This window comes from Leucoraja erinacea, chromosome 7 (genome assembly GCF_028641065.1).
Source record: "Leucoraja erinacea ecotype New England chromosome 7, Leri_hhj_1, whole genome shotgun sequence".
Classification (NCBI taxonomy): Eukaryota; Metazoa; Chordata; class Chondrichthyes; order Rajiformes; family Rajidae; genus Leucoraja; species Leucoraja erinaceus.
Window position 1 is genome coordinate 37,074,980 of NC_073383.1, and position 15,326 is coordinate 37,090,305.

The 15,326-nt window shown below is 40.5% G+C and overlaps 2 protein-coding genes across 13 annotated transcripts in view; one reads left to right on the forward strand and one right to left on the reverse strand.

Moving 5' to 3' along the window:
- Nucleotides 1-15,326, reverse strand: part of ikzf2 (IKAROS family zinc finger 2) — a 215,828-nt gene that overhangs the window by 103,180 nt on the left and 97,322 nt on the right. Inside the window, exon 1 of one of the 12 annotated variants that reach the window (XM_055638287.1) lies at nucleotides 13,642-13,686. The exons of the other annotated variants lie outside the window; for them this stretch is intronic. Within the exon in view, the coding sequence (XP_055494262.1) occupies nucleotides 13,642-13,671 (30 nt within the window). The 5' untranslated portion in view covers nucleotides 13,672-13,686. Of the gene's footprint in view, nucleotides 1-13,641; nucleotides 13,687-15,326 lie in introns of those variants that run through there. 12 annotated transcript variants of the gene reach the window in all.
- The window catches only part of LOC129698888 (sperm-associated antigen 16 protein), a 705,663-nt gene that overhangs the window by 20,411 nt on the left and 669,926 nt on the right, over nucleotides 1-15,326 (forward strand). The window lies entirely within an intron of this gene.

Below are 15,326 nucleotides of genomic sequence, written 5' to 3' on the forward strand. Positions count from 1 at the left end.
TCCAATACAGGTGGCACAGTTGTGTATAGGGTGTTGTGAAAGTGACATAGGCCAGAAAAAAACAAAAAAAGAATTAATAGGGAGATGGAGAGGGATTTCGATGTAAACTATACATCTGCTGCCAGGGTCAAGAAAATTTGCTGAAGAAGGGTCCTGACTCAAAATGTCACCTGTCCATTCCCTCCACAGACATTGCCTGACCCACTGAGTTCCTTCAGTACTCTGCACACTGCACAATGACAATAAAGTTTGAATCTGAATCTGACTTTGATGAAGATTTCACCATCTGCTGTTTCTTGAGTCTCCTAGAAAATTACTTGAAAGATTAAAAAACATTCTGACTGAGGAGCGTGAAATATAGAAAATAGGTGCAGGAGGCCATTCGGCCCTTCGAGCCAGCACCGCCATTCATTGTGATCATTGTGATCAATAACCCATGCCTGCCTTCTCCCCATATCCCTTGACTCCACTAGCCCCTAGAGCTCTATCTAACTCTCTCTTAAATTCATCCAGTGACTTGGCCTCCACTGCCCTCTGTGGCAGGGAATTCCATAAATTCACAACTCTGTGGGTGAAAAAGTTTTGTCTCACCTCAGTCTTAAATTACCTCCCCTTTATTCTAAGACTGTGGCCCCTGGTTCTGGACTCGCCCAACATTGGGAACATTTTTCTTGCATCTAGCTTGTGCAGTCCTTTTATAAGTGTAAATGTTTCTATAAGATCCCCCTCATCCTTCTAAACTCCAGTGAATACAAGCCTAGTCATTTCAATCTTTCCTCATATGACAGTCCCGCCATCCCAGGGATCAATCTCGCTGCACTGCCTCAATCACAAGGATGTCCTTCCTCAAATTAGGAGACCAAAACTGTACACAATACTCCAGATGTGGTCTCACCAGAGCCCTATACAACTGCAGAAGAACCTCTTTACTCCTATACTGAAATCCTCTCATTATGAAGGCCAACATTCCATTAGCTTTCTTCACTGCCTGCTGTACCTGTAAGCCAACTTTCAGTGACCGGTGTACAAGGACGTCCAGGTCTCACTGCACCTCCCCCATACCTAACCTAACCCCATTGAGATAATAATCTGGGGTACAGCAAGTATAATTCGCAAAGGCATACCATTTAAACATAAGAATACCATTGCAGACAAAGAGGGGAGATATGTTATAGTCTCTGGAGAGATACACTCTACTCCACTCACCATGGTAAATATTTATGCTCCTAATTTTGATAATCCGCAATTCTTTAATAAAACCCTGAATATAATTTCTGAGTCCAATTACCGAAACATGATAATCGGGGGAGATTTCAATTGCGTTCTGGATCAATATCTGGATAAATCTGCCTAACAAAAGAGACTTAATATAAAATCAAAATCCAGTGAACCTTTTAAATACATACATAAAAAACACAAATATAACAGATGTATGGAAGATTGAAAACCCGGCCCGGAAGGGAATACTCCTTTTATTCACCAGTACATAAAACCTATACACGTATCGACTACTTCCTAGTGGACACGAAATAAATTCCCTTTACAACTAATCCTAAATATCAAAATAGTGTCATTTCTGATCATTCTCCGTTAACCTTCTTCCTAAAACTAGAAGGAATGTTCAATAAAAAAAATGTTTTGGAGGTTTAATCCTCAAATACTTAATAATCCGGATGGTTGTAAATACTTAAAACAACAAATGGAACTTTTCTTTGAGACTAATGACACCCCAGATATCTCACCCTCCCTATTATAGGAAACCTTTAAGGCATTTATTAGAGGTTCTATTATTTCACACTAAGCTTTTCAAAATAAAAAGAATAGGATGGAACAATTGCAACTAGAAGAACCGATTAGACAACTTGATTTAGAAAACGCGAAAGATCCAACTATAGATAAACATAACAAGATAGCAATATTGAAATTTAAACTAAACCAAATTTTATCTGCAAGAGTTAGTAGATTATTTCAAATTACAAAATAGGAAAATTTCGAATTTGGCGATAAGCCACACAAACTTTTGGCACGTCAGCTTAAAAAAGTGGAAAATGATCACACTATTCTAAAAATCAAATCAGATAAAGGGGAATTGCTAATGTTGCCTACAGACATTAACAAAAGATTTGGTCAATTTTATCAAAATTTATATACATACAAAACATCAACAGACAGCAATAAAATTACCAACTTTCCGGACAACTGTAATCTCCCAACACTTAACCCATTGGAACATGAGGAATTAGGAGCACAGGTTTCAATCAAAGAAATAGAAGATACAAAAAACTCACTAAAGAACGGTAAAACACCGGGACCAAACGGGTTCAGTAACAAATTTTATAAAAGATTTCATGAGGTAATTTCACCACGTTTACACAAGCTTTATACATATGCATTTAAAGAACAGGCACTACCAGAAACGCTAGCGGAATCAACTATCACACATACCCCAAAAAGATAAAGATCTAGAAGACCCAGGTTCACATAGAGCAATTGCACTACTAAATACAGATCAGAAAATATTAGCGATGGGAGAGAAGTTTCAGGTGGGAGAGAATTTTATTTCATGGATAAAATTATTATATGACAGGCTGACTGTTAGAATATTGACCAACCACATACTTTCCCCGAAATTTCAATTATCCAAGGGCAATAGACAGGGTTGCGCATTATCACCCCTGCTATTTGCCCTTGCGATTGAACCCTTAGCGGAAAGTATAAGAATACATCCGAACATTCACGGTTATAATACTAAACATTCCAATAATAAAATATCGTTATATGCAGATGGTGTATTATTATACATCACCAACTCTCAAGTTAGTATTCCAAATATATTAAATCTTATAGAGGAATCTGGTTCCTTCTCAGGATATAGAAAAAACTGGAATAAAAGTGAAATCATGGCAATAAAACCCCAAGAGTCGACGCACCTTTTAAAATTTCCTTTTAGAACAGCTACAGAAAAAATTAAATACCTGGGTATTCAAGTAACCAGAAAATATAATTCTCTATTCAATGCAAACTTCCTGCCTTTAGTTACTAAATTAAACGCTCTTATACAATCTGGAAAACACTTCTAATAGGCAGAATAAATGCCATAAAAATGATTTTCCTCCCACAAATTCTCTATTTATTTCAATCAATACCGATGTATCTACCTAAATTTTTTTTTTTTATTTAAATCTTTTTATTTGAATTTCACAGCAATTGGCATACATACAATGATAACAGACAGTGACAGTCAAGGCATAATTGTGCAACAGTATGTAAGCGACCCTCAAAGCCCTTACCCTTACCCACCTTCAACCCACCCGAATCAGGTCGGATACAAGCGGGGGCAAACAACACTCACATACATACACATCCACACAAATATGGTAAGATAAACAAAATAAAAAGTACTAAAAAAATTAAAATTAAAAAAATTAAAAAAGGGGTCGCTAATAACAGTAAATAAGTAAGTAATTAAATAAATAAGTGTGGGGGGGGGGGGTTAAGGGGAGAGCAGCTGAAGTAGAGCAGAACAATGGTGGAGAGCACTCAGTCCTCTTCCGAGTCCGGGGACAAGTTGAGAGAGTTAACAAGTTCCAAGAAAGGGTTCCATGTATCTAGGAATGTCTTGGTAGAACCTTTTAGAGAGACCCTAAGTTTTTCAAGCTTTAAATTGTAAAGCACCTCCTTAATCCAGCGGGTGTGTTTCGGGGGACAGGTGAGCCTCCAGTTAAGCAAGCTCAGTCTCCGGGCTAACAAGGTTGTAAAAGCTAGAACCCGTTTCACCGCAACAGAGAGGTTGGTGTTGGGAGGGGTACCGAAAATGGCTGACAGTGGGTTTGGAGGAATAGTCTGGCCGTAGGCTCTGTTTATCAAGTTGAAAGCACTCCTCCAAAAGGCTGCTAGCTTAGGGTAAGACCAAAACATATGGCTATGGTTGGCAGGAGATTGATTACATCTGTTGCAGGTGTCCCTAACAGCGGGGTAAATTCTAGATAATCTTGCATTTGTGTAGTGGACTTTGTGAAGGACTTTGCATTGGATTAGGCCATGATGGGCACATATGGAGGAAGAATGGGTCAAGTCCAAGGCAGAGTCCCATTGCTGGTCTGTTAGTTTCGTATTCAGCTCACCCTCCCACGCAGCTTTTAATGAGGTATGAGGTTTCAATATAACCGACCCTAACAAGTTATACAAAACAGAGATGCATTTCTTCCGGTTGGGATCTAGAGCTAAGATGGTATCGGTCAGGGTTTCAATAGTCAATAGTCAATAGTCAATAGTCTATTTATTTGTCGCAGGGGGGCGATTTGGGAAATGGGGGAATGTCTTCTTCACAAAATCTCTAATCTGGAAAAAACAAAGAAAGGGGGGCGTTTGGGAGGCTATAGTTGGATGAGAGCTCCGCAAAAGACGAAAAGATGCCATCCTTGTATAGGTTTTTGATACTACTGATACCGTTGCTATGCCAGGTTTTGAATGCGTGGTCTGTACTTGAAGGTTTAAAGATGTGGTTTTTAAGCAGTGGGGTCAAGATGGAAGGGCCTTGTAAACCAAAGTTTTTCCTGAGTTGACTCCATATCTTGAGCGAGAGGGACACAATTGGGCCTGCACCCACAGATGTTATAGGAAGGGGGAGTTGGGAGCATAGGACAGACCGCAACGGGAGATGTGAACTCGCCTTTTCCATGTGTACCCAGGTCGGTAGGTGGTCGCAATCATCATTCATCCAATACAGGAGTTTTTGCAAGTTAGCTGCCCAATAGTATCGCCTAAAGTCAGGAAGTGCCAAACCGCCGTCACTCTTAGGAGACTGCAGTATCGCCTTTCGGATTCTAGCCGGTTTGCTACCCCATAAAAATTTAGATATTGTCCTGTATAATTTATCAAAAAAAGATTTAGTGATAAGTATAGGGACGTGCTGGAAAAGATACAGGAATTTGGGTAGGACGACCATCTTGACCAGATTTATCTGGCCCACGAGGGATAGCGGTAAAACTGACCAGCGGTCAAAATCTCTTTCAGCTTTCTCAACCAGATGCAGAATGTTTGTGCGGAACATATCAGATAAGGGTGTTGTGATAAAGACGCCGAGGTAGCGAAACCCGTCCGCTGCCCATTTGAATGAGGTTAAAGAGCGAGGGAGCTGCTTAGCCAATGAGTTAATCGGTAATAGCTCACTCTTTTGGTAGTTAAGTTTATAACCAGAATACGCGCCAAACCGTTCTAAAATATTCGTAATCACAGGGAGAGAGCTGACTGGGTTCGAGATGTACAGGAGCAGGCCATCCGCATACAATGAGACTTTATGAGTTGTGTCGAACCGTGTAATACCTTTAAAGCCCTTCTCTGAGCGTAACCAGACCGCCAAGGGTTCTATCGCGACAGCAAACAGAAGTGGTGATAACGGGCAACCCTGTCTGGTACCTCTCTGAAGGGGTAAGTGGGGCGACAGTGTGCCGTTTGTTTGTACTGAGGCCACCGGGGACGAGTATAATAGACTGACCCAAAGAATAAAACTGTTACCGAGGCCAAACCTGTCCATCACCTCATATAGGTACCTCCACTCGACCCTGTCGAAAGCTTTTTCGGCGTCGAGGGAGACCACTATCTCCGGGGTCTCACTACTCGGTGAATGGATGATGTTAAGGAGACGCCTAGTATTGTGGGAAGACTGTCGGCCTGGTATGAACCCTGTTTGGTCTAACGAGATAATAGAGGGCATCACTCGTTGAAGACGGAGCGCAAGGGCTTTAGAGAGGATTTTGAGGTCCACATTCAGGAGTGAAATTGGTCTATAGCTACTACAAAGCAGGGGATCTTTCTCCTTTTTTAAGAATTAGGGAGATAGTAGCCCACGACAAGGTGGGCGGTAGGCGACGATGTAAAAACGCCTCATTGTACATATCTCTCAGGACTGGTGCGAGGAGAGCAGAGAAAGCTTTGTAATATTCTACAGTCAAGCCGTCAGGGCCGGGTGACTATCCGCTTTGCAGCGATGTGATGGCTGCTTGGACCTCAGCAACAGTTATGGGACCACCCAAGTCTCTCGTGGCTTCATCGTCAATTCGGGGAAACGTCATACTACTGAGCATGTCACCTGCAGTGGGAGGACAATCGGAAATGTATAGTTCAGTATAGAATTTAGCAAATGCTTCATTAATTCTAAGAGGATCAGTATGAATCTCCCCTAAGCTGGATCTAATGGCTGGAATTAGCCGTGAAGTCGCCTCGGTTCTGGCCTGATGGGCCAAAAGCTTCCCAACATTATCCCCAGATTCAAAAAAGTGTTGCCTAGATTTAAGCAGTCGTAGCTTAGCTTTATTAGTAGACGTGAGGTCAAAGTCTGTTTGTAACCTAAGGCGTTCTCTATAAAGGTTAGGGTCAGGGTCAGATGCATATTTGTCATCAATGTCCTTTATTTTTTGTAACAGGTCTGCCGTTTGGGACGTCTCGGTTCTTTTCAGGTTGGAGACAAAAGAGATAAGTTGGCCCCTAATATAGGCTTTTGAAGCTTCCCAGAGTATACCTCTTTCTATGTCCGGCGAGTCATTCAGCTCAAAATATAAGGTGATTTGGGAGTGCAAGAATTGCATGTAGTGAGCCTCTGCTAATAATGAGTTGAACCTCCACTGTTTGTTTACAAAAGTGGAGATTGAGGGAGGTTGCAGCGTGATCTGATATTACGATGCTATGATACTCGCTGGATTTGATTTTGGAGAGCAGTCTGTTATCTAAGAGAAAGAAGTCTATACGGGTATAGGTACGGTGCACGTGGGAAAAAAATGAAAATAATTTAGTCGTGGGGAATGTAAATCTCCATGGATCTGTGAGCCCAAGTTTGTTTGGTGAAAGCATGCAGAGTCTTACCTGATTTAGTTAAAGTAGAGGCTTTGTTCGATGATCTGTCCAGTATAGGGTCTTGGACCAGATTAAAATCTCCACCCACAATGACGTGGTGATTTTCAATATTTGGGAGAGATGTAAAAAATTTGGTTATAAATGAGCTGTCATCACAGTTCTGACCGTAAATGCTGGCCAATATGACAGGTGTGTCTTGCAGTTTGCCAGACACCATGACAAAGCGGCCAGCAGGATCCTCCACAGTTTTCTGTGGTTCGAACATAACGTCCTTACGAATCAGGATAGCAGTACCCCTAGCCCTATCATTAAATTTCGAGTGAAATAAGTGGCTAATCTAGCCTCTCTTAAGCCATGTTACCTCTCTGTTACGAAGGTGGGTCTCTTGAATAAAAAATATATTGCCTTTGAGCTGTTGCAAGTGGGCCAAGATCCTGTCAGTCTTGGTAGGACTTCCCATCCCCCTCACGTTCACGCAGCGAGTGGGCAGAGCGCTGTAGTACTGCAGCGCTGTAGTACTGCAATTCGAAACGGAAGAGCGCATCGAAACCAGCTACGTTAAAGATCAAATTGCAAATTTTCAAACCATGCCTGACAGTTGCCCACTCTATGAGCTCCTGCAGCTTCCTCCAGACTCCAAACATCTAATATCTTGCTTTGTGAGTCTATTCACCACCTCTGTATCCACTACCCATCTGAAAGAAGCCTGGTCTACTGAGCTGAATTTCGAGGTGTCTGACGACACTTGGAATGAAGGTCTGACCAGAATCCAAACTTGTTCGATCAATGTCAGGTATAAACTGATTCAGTTTAAAGTCATCCACAGACTCTATTACTCAAAGATCAAATTACATCAAATCTACCCTGCTGTTTCTCCATTATGTGACAGATGCAAAAGTGCAGATGGTTCTTTAACACATATTTTCTGGCTCTGTCCTCATATACAAAGATACTGGTCTAAAATATTTAAGTGGTTTTCTGGGGTCTATGGAAAAGATATTCTCCCTGATCCAGAACTGGCACTTTTTGGATGCTCAGAGACTGCTTTGTACTTCACGTCTGAAGAACAACAAGCACTGATACTTGGTATGGTGGCAGCCAAGAAAATGATCCTAACAGACTGGAAATCATCTACACCCCCCTGCTTCGAAAAATGGCTCAATGAAATGATAATAATCATACAAATGGAAAGGATACGCTTCTACAACTCCAAGGTACCAAACAACTTTTTAAGTGTTTGGGGACCATTTATCAACCATCTCAAAGTCCAATAATTTCATATTATCTGCAGTGATGTAGTCCTGTGACCTTTACTTCTGCTTTTGCAATGCATGACTGTGTAGCACCATGGGGATTGTACCAATACTGTTATGTCTGGCGGCTTTGTTTTATTTATTTATTTATTTTTTTAAATTATAATTATTTGTTTTTCCTTCCTTTTTTTTTCCTGTTGTCTTTTTCAGTTTTTATTTATCTATTTATTTATTTATTTATTTATTTTGTTTGTTTGTTTTGTTCTGTTTTGTTATAAAAAATTGTATAAAATAATAAAAAAAATTAAAACAAAACCAGCTGCCGAGAGTGGAGATGTGGGGGGGGGGGGAGAAGGAGTGATTTAAAAAAAAAAGATACATACACACGTATACACACAACAAACAAGTGGGACACATATCACTTAACCATCTTTCAAACCTGAGTCCCCAGACCTGAGATCCCCCATGTCCCAACTGAACCTTGAGTGCCCATTGCACCAAGGTGCGTTGTCCTCGCATCCGCATGGAGATATCCGATCTTAACTCCCAATATTTCCACCTCCCAAAGCAACAAAATCGCTCAATGTCAGTAAAGTAACTTCGGCATGGACTTGTAGGGCCGAGATGGCCTGTTTCCGTGCTGTAATTGTTATATGGTTATATGTTATATGGTTAACATAAAATGAAATGAGTGTAGTAATAATAATAATAACAATGATAATAATAATTTGAAAAATAGAAAGTAGAAATAAAGTAAAATAAACATAAATAAATAAATACAAAGTTGAAATAATTGCCATGATAGTTGCACTGCCAATGTCATTGCTAACACCAATGGTAATGGTTGTAATGATGATAGTAATAATAAGACAAAGCAAATTAACAAAATGGTGATACTGAATAAGCAAGCCAACGTATAAGTGGAGCAAGAATAGCTTCCTTTGGTATTACATAGTATATCTTAAAATCGACAAGGTATAAAGAAAGAGTTAGCGTTAGAGAAGTTAGCGAGTTGCAAACTGGGCTCTTGGATTAAAGCGCAGGGCAAAAGAACATCAATTAAGTATTGTTAAACAAAAACGCTGTAGGAGCAGATTGGTATAACACAGCCTTGGCTGTAATGAGCTCTTATCAGCCCCAGACAGTCCGCTAGGAAGACTAGTGTAAACAAACTAGCCAAATGCTGGCAGCGTTATCTCTTCTTTCTCCAATTTTATAGCATGTGCAGGTGAAGAACCTTTCAAGTATGATTACACATAAACATTATAAGGAAAAGTTGGTATAAGATAGTCACGAATCATGGTGAATTCTTACCAGCCTCGTACATTTCAAGACAGGGGTCTAGTATAATCAGCAAGGCCGAGCGCTAGCAATGGCTAGTTGCTAAGAGCAGTCAAGCTAAAGTTAGTCCATAGTGTAACTGTAGATTAACCGGACCCCTGTGCCACTCGGATATAGACGTACCGAGCAAAGTCAGTCGTCTGTGGGTCCCGGTCTGCGTTGACGCTAAGATGAGATGAAATCCTGAGTGTCCTCAGGAGATGTTAGTCGTCGCCTCTTTCCTTCCCCGGCCATGATGAACAGCTTGGCTGGATAATGAAGGGATGGTTTGAGACCCAGGTTGTACAGCTCCTTCATAACGTCTCGGTACGCGGAGCGTTGTTCAACTATCTTGGGACAGTAGTCTTCGAAAATGTGGATCGGGATATCCGTGTACTTCAGCTTACCCCTCTGCCTCCGAGCCTCACGCACCACCAACTCGCGGGTCTGGTATCTATGGAAGCAGATCACAACTGCTCTGGGTTTCTCACCAGGGCTTGGCTTGGCTGTTAGCGTACGGTGGGCTCGGTCTAGCTCCGGGGCTGATTCCAGTGTGTGTTCACCAAGAGTCTCGAACAGGAGTTGAGAGAAAAAAGCTGTTGTTTGGGGGCCTTCGATGTTCTCGGGGAGACCGACTATCCTTATGTTATTTCGGCGACTCCTGCCTTCCAGGCCGATAAGCTTAGACTTTAGCTTGGCGTTCTCTTGGGTCACTGTAGTTAGCATTGTCGGTATAGCTCGTATGTCTTGGCTGGTGGTATCAGCAAAAGACTCTAATGACGAAAGACGGTGTTGGTGATCTAAAATTGTGGTCTGGATATTGTCCAGCTTCGTTTCCAGTTTGAACGCTGCGTTGAATTCTGCCAGTAGCGATACCTTGTGCTCTGTTAACATGGCTGCTAGCGTGGCCATGCCGGTGCTGGTCGTCGGGTCTTCCGTCTTTTGCTCCTCTATCTTTCCTCTGCCTTGCATCTTTACGGCATGGAGAGGTGCTGTCAATGGTGTTTAAATATTTATGTGTAATTATAAAACTTAGGCTAGGATATAATAAAAGTTGGAGGTGAACAGGTCGGGAGCGTGGAAAAGTGCGACTACTCCAACATGTCGCCCCCAGCGGATCCTAAATCTTTTTTTTTTTTTTTAAACTTGATTCCCAGATTACAAATTTTATTTGGGATTATAAATCACATAGAATTACATCTATGTAAACCCAAAGAAATTGGTGGATTGGTGCTCCCCAATTTCTTATATTATTATTGGGCAGTGAATATTAAAAATGTAATTTATTGGCTGGATATTGCATGTCAACAAGTAAATTGGTTAGTAATGGAGAGGATTGTTCGCCTTTTAATATAGGCGTGATCCTTCTCTCCTCAATAAAGATGAAGAACACAAAATACGAGAAAACCCCGATTATTCATAGTACCTTACGAATTTGGAGACAAGTAAAACTTACTCTTAAATTAAGAAATCTATCTCTTCTTTCTCCAATAGTTAATAACCCGTCATTCAAACCATCTATTATAGATAAAACGTTTATTTATTGGGAAAGACTAGGAATTAAAAAGGTTGCAGATTTGTATGAAATGGGAAACCTCCTATCATTCCAGACATTACAGTCGAAATACAGTCTGAAAGGTAATCAATATTTCAGATATCTTCAAATTCGAGATTATTTGAAAACCCACGAGTACCAAACTTTGTTGCCAGATATATTAGATAGTATGAATAGAAACGCAGTCAAATAATCTAATAGCATACTTGTACAATATCCTTCTAAATATAGAAATTCTATCGTCAGACGTAATTAGAAGAGAATGGAAAGAGGAATTAGGCCTAAAAATTTCCATAGACAGATGGGAAAAATATCTCTTATATATACATAATTGTTCGATTAATGTTAGACATATTGTAATCCAAATTTTTAAAATACTACACAGACTATATTACTCAAAAACTTACTGAATAAGATTTTTCCAAATGTATCTCCTATCTGCGACAAATGTCTTTCTCAAGAAGCAACTATCACACTCCTTTGCCTCTTGCATAAAACTCCATAAATTTTGGAAAGGAATTTTTGAAATGTTCTCAAAATTATTAAAAATAAAACTGGAACCCCATACAGAATCGGTTATTTTTTGAATAGCAGGAGCCTGCTCTGAGCTATCAATATTTCAAAGACGTTTCCTTAACTATGGCCTGATAATGGTAAAAAAAACACTTACATTTTGGAAAAATGCTTCTACCCGAACTCTTAAAATGTGGATCACAAGCATGTCTGAGACACTACCATATCTGTCTCATATCTTGAAGATATGTGACTCGTCTTAGCAGGAAAATCAGAGCAATTTTCAAAGATATGGTCTCCTTTCATTGATTAATTACAAGGATAGTATGGTGCAACACAACTTTGGAATTAAACTGATTTACGGACAGGGTGATGGGTGTGGTGAGAAATGAATCAGGTGTATCAACACGTTTTGGTCCTTGTTTAAAATTATTTTTTGTTTTTGTCTTCTTATTCTTTTTTAAGTTTTTACTCATTCACTCTTTGACTACACTCTTTGGTGGTATAGGGGTTTACACATTCACTATTTCTTTCACTTTCTCTCTCTCTTGCTCTTTCTCTCTTTTTCTATTTCTTTTTTCTCAAAATTAAAATGGAAGATGTACAATAAATGTATTTGTCATATGCCACGGTTTATACTACCGTACACTGCTTCTAATAAAAATATTAATTAAAAAAAAAAAAGATAATAATCTGCCCCCTTTTTTTTGCTGCCAAAGTGGATAACCTCACATTTATCTATATTATACTGCATCTGCCATGCATCTGCCCATTCACTCAATCTGTCCAGGTCACCCTGCAACCTCCTAACATCCTCTTCACAGTTCATACTGCCATCCAGCTTTGTGTCATCAGCAAACTTGCTAGTGTTGCTCCTAATTCCCTCTTCCAAATCATTAATATATATGGTAAACAGTTGCGGCCCCAACACCGAGCCTTGCGGCACTGGGAGCAAAGTCTTTGGAAAAGTTGAAAGAGGATTCTCCCAAGCACCTTCACCTCTCTTGCAAGTCAGACAATCATAAATCTATGCATATTAGTAATCTTCAGTAGGCCGACCCATCTAAAGAAGACTGAAGCATTGAGCAAGCTTGCTAGATGCCCAATTAACAGGGCTGGCTGAAGTCCACCAATGCCATAACTCTGGCCTCAAATATAAACAATTTGCTAGATGTCAGGATCTGTGTTATAGGATGGGATTTTTTACTAAATAGATCTTTTGTTGAGCCTTGTACTGTTGAATATCAACATACCTGCCTCACCCAGGCTTAACGTAGGTGGAGGTGCCATTTTAACAATTGATATCCGATGGGAGTGACAAATGCAATAACGCAACGTTCTTCTCCTCTGCCACCTTGTGTCAGGTTGCTCTTCAAAGGGGTGTAGAAGGATACTGACCAGCCAGGAGCAACTGAAAATCCACAATGAAAAAGCCACAAGCGCAAAGCAAGAATGCAGAGAAGGGGCTGGTATATTAACAACAGATTAAAATGGACAAAAACATAGATGGACTGCAATGAGAAGAGAGGAGAATTAGAGGGCTGACCAATGGTACATATTATCAAGCAGAATGATTTTAATTCCTCCATGTGCTGTTCCAGGTGTCAACTGCTCTACATCGGTGAGACCGAGCGCAGGTTTGGCGATCGCTTCGCCCAAAACCTCCACTCAGTTCGCAATAACCAATCTGATCTCCCGGTGGCTCAGGACTTCAACTCCCCTTGCCATTCCGAATCTGACCTTTCTGTCCTGGGCCTCCTCCATGGCCAGAGTGAGTCCCACCGTAAATTGGAAGAGCAGCATCTCATATTTCGTCTTGGGTATTTTACACCCCAGCAGTATGAACGTTGACTTCTCCAATTTCAGGTAGTCCTTGCTTTCTCGCTCGTTCCCCTTCCCTTCCCAGCTCTCCCACAGCCTACTGTCTCCGCCCCTTCCTTTCTTCCCCCCCCCCCCTCCCCACATCACCCTGAAGAAGGGTCTTGACCCGAAACTTCACCTATTCCTTCACTCCATAGATGCTGCCTCACCCGCTGAGTTTCTCCAGCTTTTTTGTCTACCTTTGGATTGGATTTGTGGGTCATGCGAACCAGTGGTCATCAAACATTTCTCTTCACAAATTGTGACCAAGATAGTGGAGATTCACACCTGGCACATCCTCTTGCACAATTGGTTCATGAGGTTTGGTGGGGATAGCATTATACAGTGGCCTTCCTCCCAGGTTCTTTACATGGGTTACACATTGAGTGCATCCTGTAGAATATACTCCTGCTAGCCATTAACACTTGCTCATGGATTTTTCCTTCTGATGGAAGACCAGCATGTTTCACCCAGACCACAGGGCTTCTATTTCCAAGGTAATGGTCTTCCACCAAGAACTGAAGTTTGCCTCAGTATGGATCCTTGGGAACAGCCTGTCAAACACAAAAGTCCTGTATTATCAAGCTATTGGGGATGAAATGGGGTCAGAATAATGCATATCTTTCCACATCTGTGTTACAAAGGGGCAGTCCAGAAAGGGCCTGGTAACAATCTCTTCACAACTGTAGCCTATAGGGCTGCTCATGATGGCCCCAGGTTTAGAAGGAAGTAACATTAAGGCCTTACTTATCTAGGCTATATTCTGGTGCACACAGGCCAATTCCCATGATGAAATGTTTTGCCAAAATGTATCCACCATCTACCCACTTGCAAGACACTATCATTACCAAAACATCTGTCTAAAACTGTGATATTGAGCCATTAGATTAAGCCTGTCAAAAGATCTCAGGAAAGAAGAAAGGGAAGGTTTAGAAGTCAGTACAGCATTTTCTTCTGTAGGAACTTGCATGAGATTAGTTGACTCTTAAATGACTAGAGAATTTTACCTTTACTACTCTGGAGGAGTAGTAATTTTATTACTACTAATAGTAATTACTTTTATCGGTTGCTGTCATATTTAATCTTTCCTGTTGTAAAAAGGCAATTGTTATTGCATTGTGGGATACTTGGCCAAATAACATGGCCATGTTTTTTTTAAGAAAGTTGAATAGTTTAATCTGATAAGAAGGGGCTAAGGGAGGATTAATAGTGCTATTGGAATGCCTGGCTTTTGGCAAATGGTGAAAAACAACTCCATATTTCGAGGTGGCTGATGTTTCCTGCGACATTACCTCATGCAATTGATATTGAGTCTGGGGGGTATATTAACCCCGGTTTTCTGGTATTTCTGTGTGTGTTGCTGGAGAACTCAGACGTAATACTGTTGCCTCTGGGTCTCTAGAACCAAACCCGTTGGACGTTAAAATAAAAGCTTTGAATGGGCTTAACTGTTGTCTTTGTCTGTTTCTAAGTGAACTTTTTCAACTCTATGTAGACCACTGTTTTCTGTACTAAACTTTTTAGTATGCAAAATTGTTTCCTTATATTATTCATCTGACTTGTATCAGTTTGTTCCCACCTCCACTTATCGAACTGTTAAATTAGTAATCAAGATTAACTTTTCTATATTGCCTTATTATTTCAAGTATGCTGAGAAATACATCCAATAAGGCCAATGACTAACTTTATGTTCTTTTTCCTTTTTGGTTGGAGTAACATTTATGAACTAATCTTGAAGGTCATTAAGTTTTTTGAGAGAAAGATTATCGCTAAGATATCGCTAAGATATGTTCAACAAACTGGAAGTAATTTGTGATACTTGCAAACACATTAAGAATGGGACTTAGTTGCCATGTATACATTAACTTATCATTTCACTATGTCCTGTTCAGGTCCTGTTTGGATCTGGCCATGTCTTTAACATAGAAACATAGAAACATAGAAATTAGGTGCAGGAGTAGGCCATTCGGCCC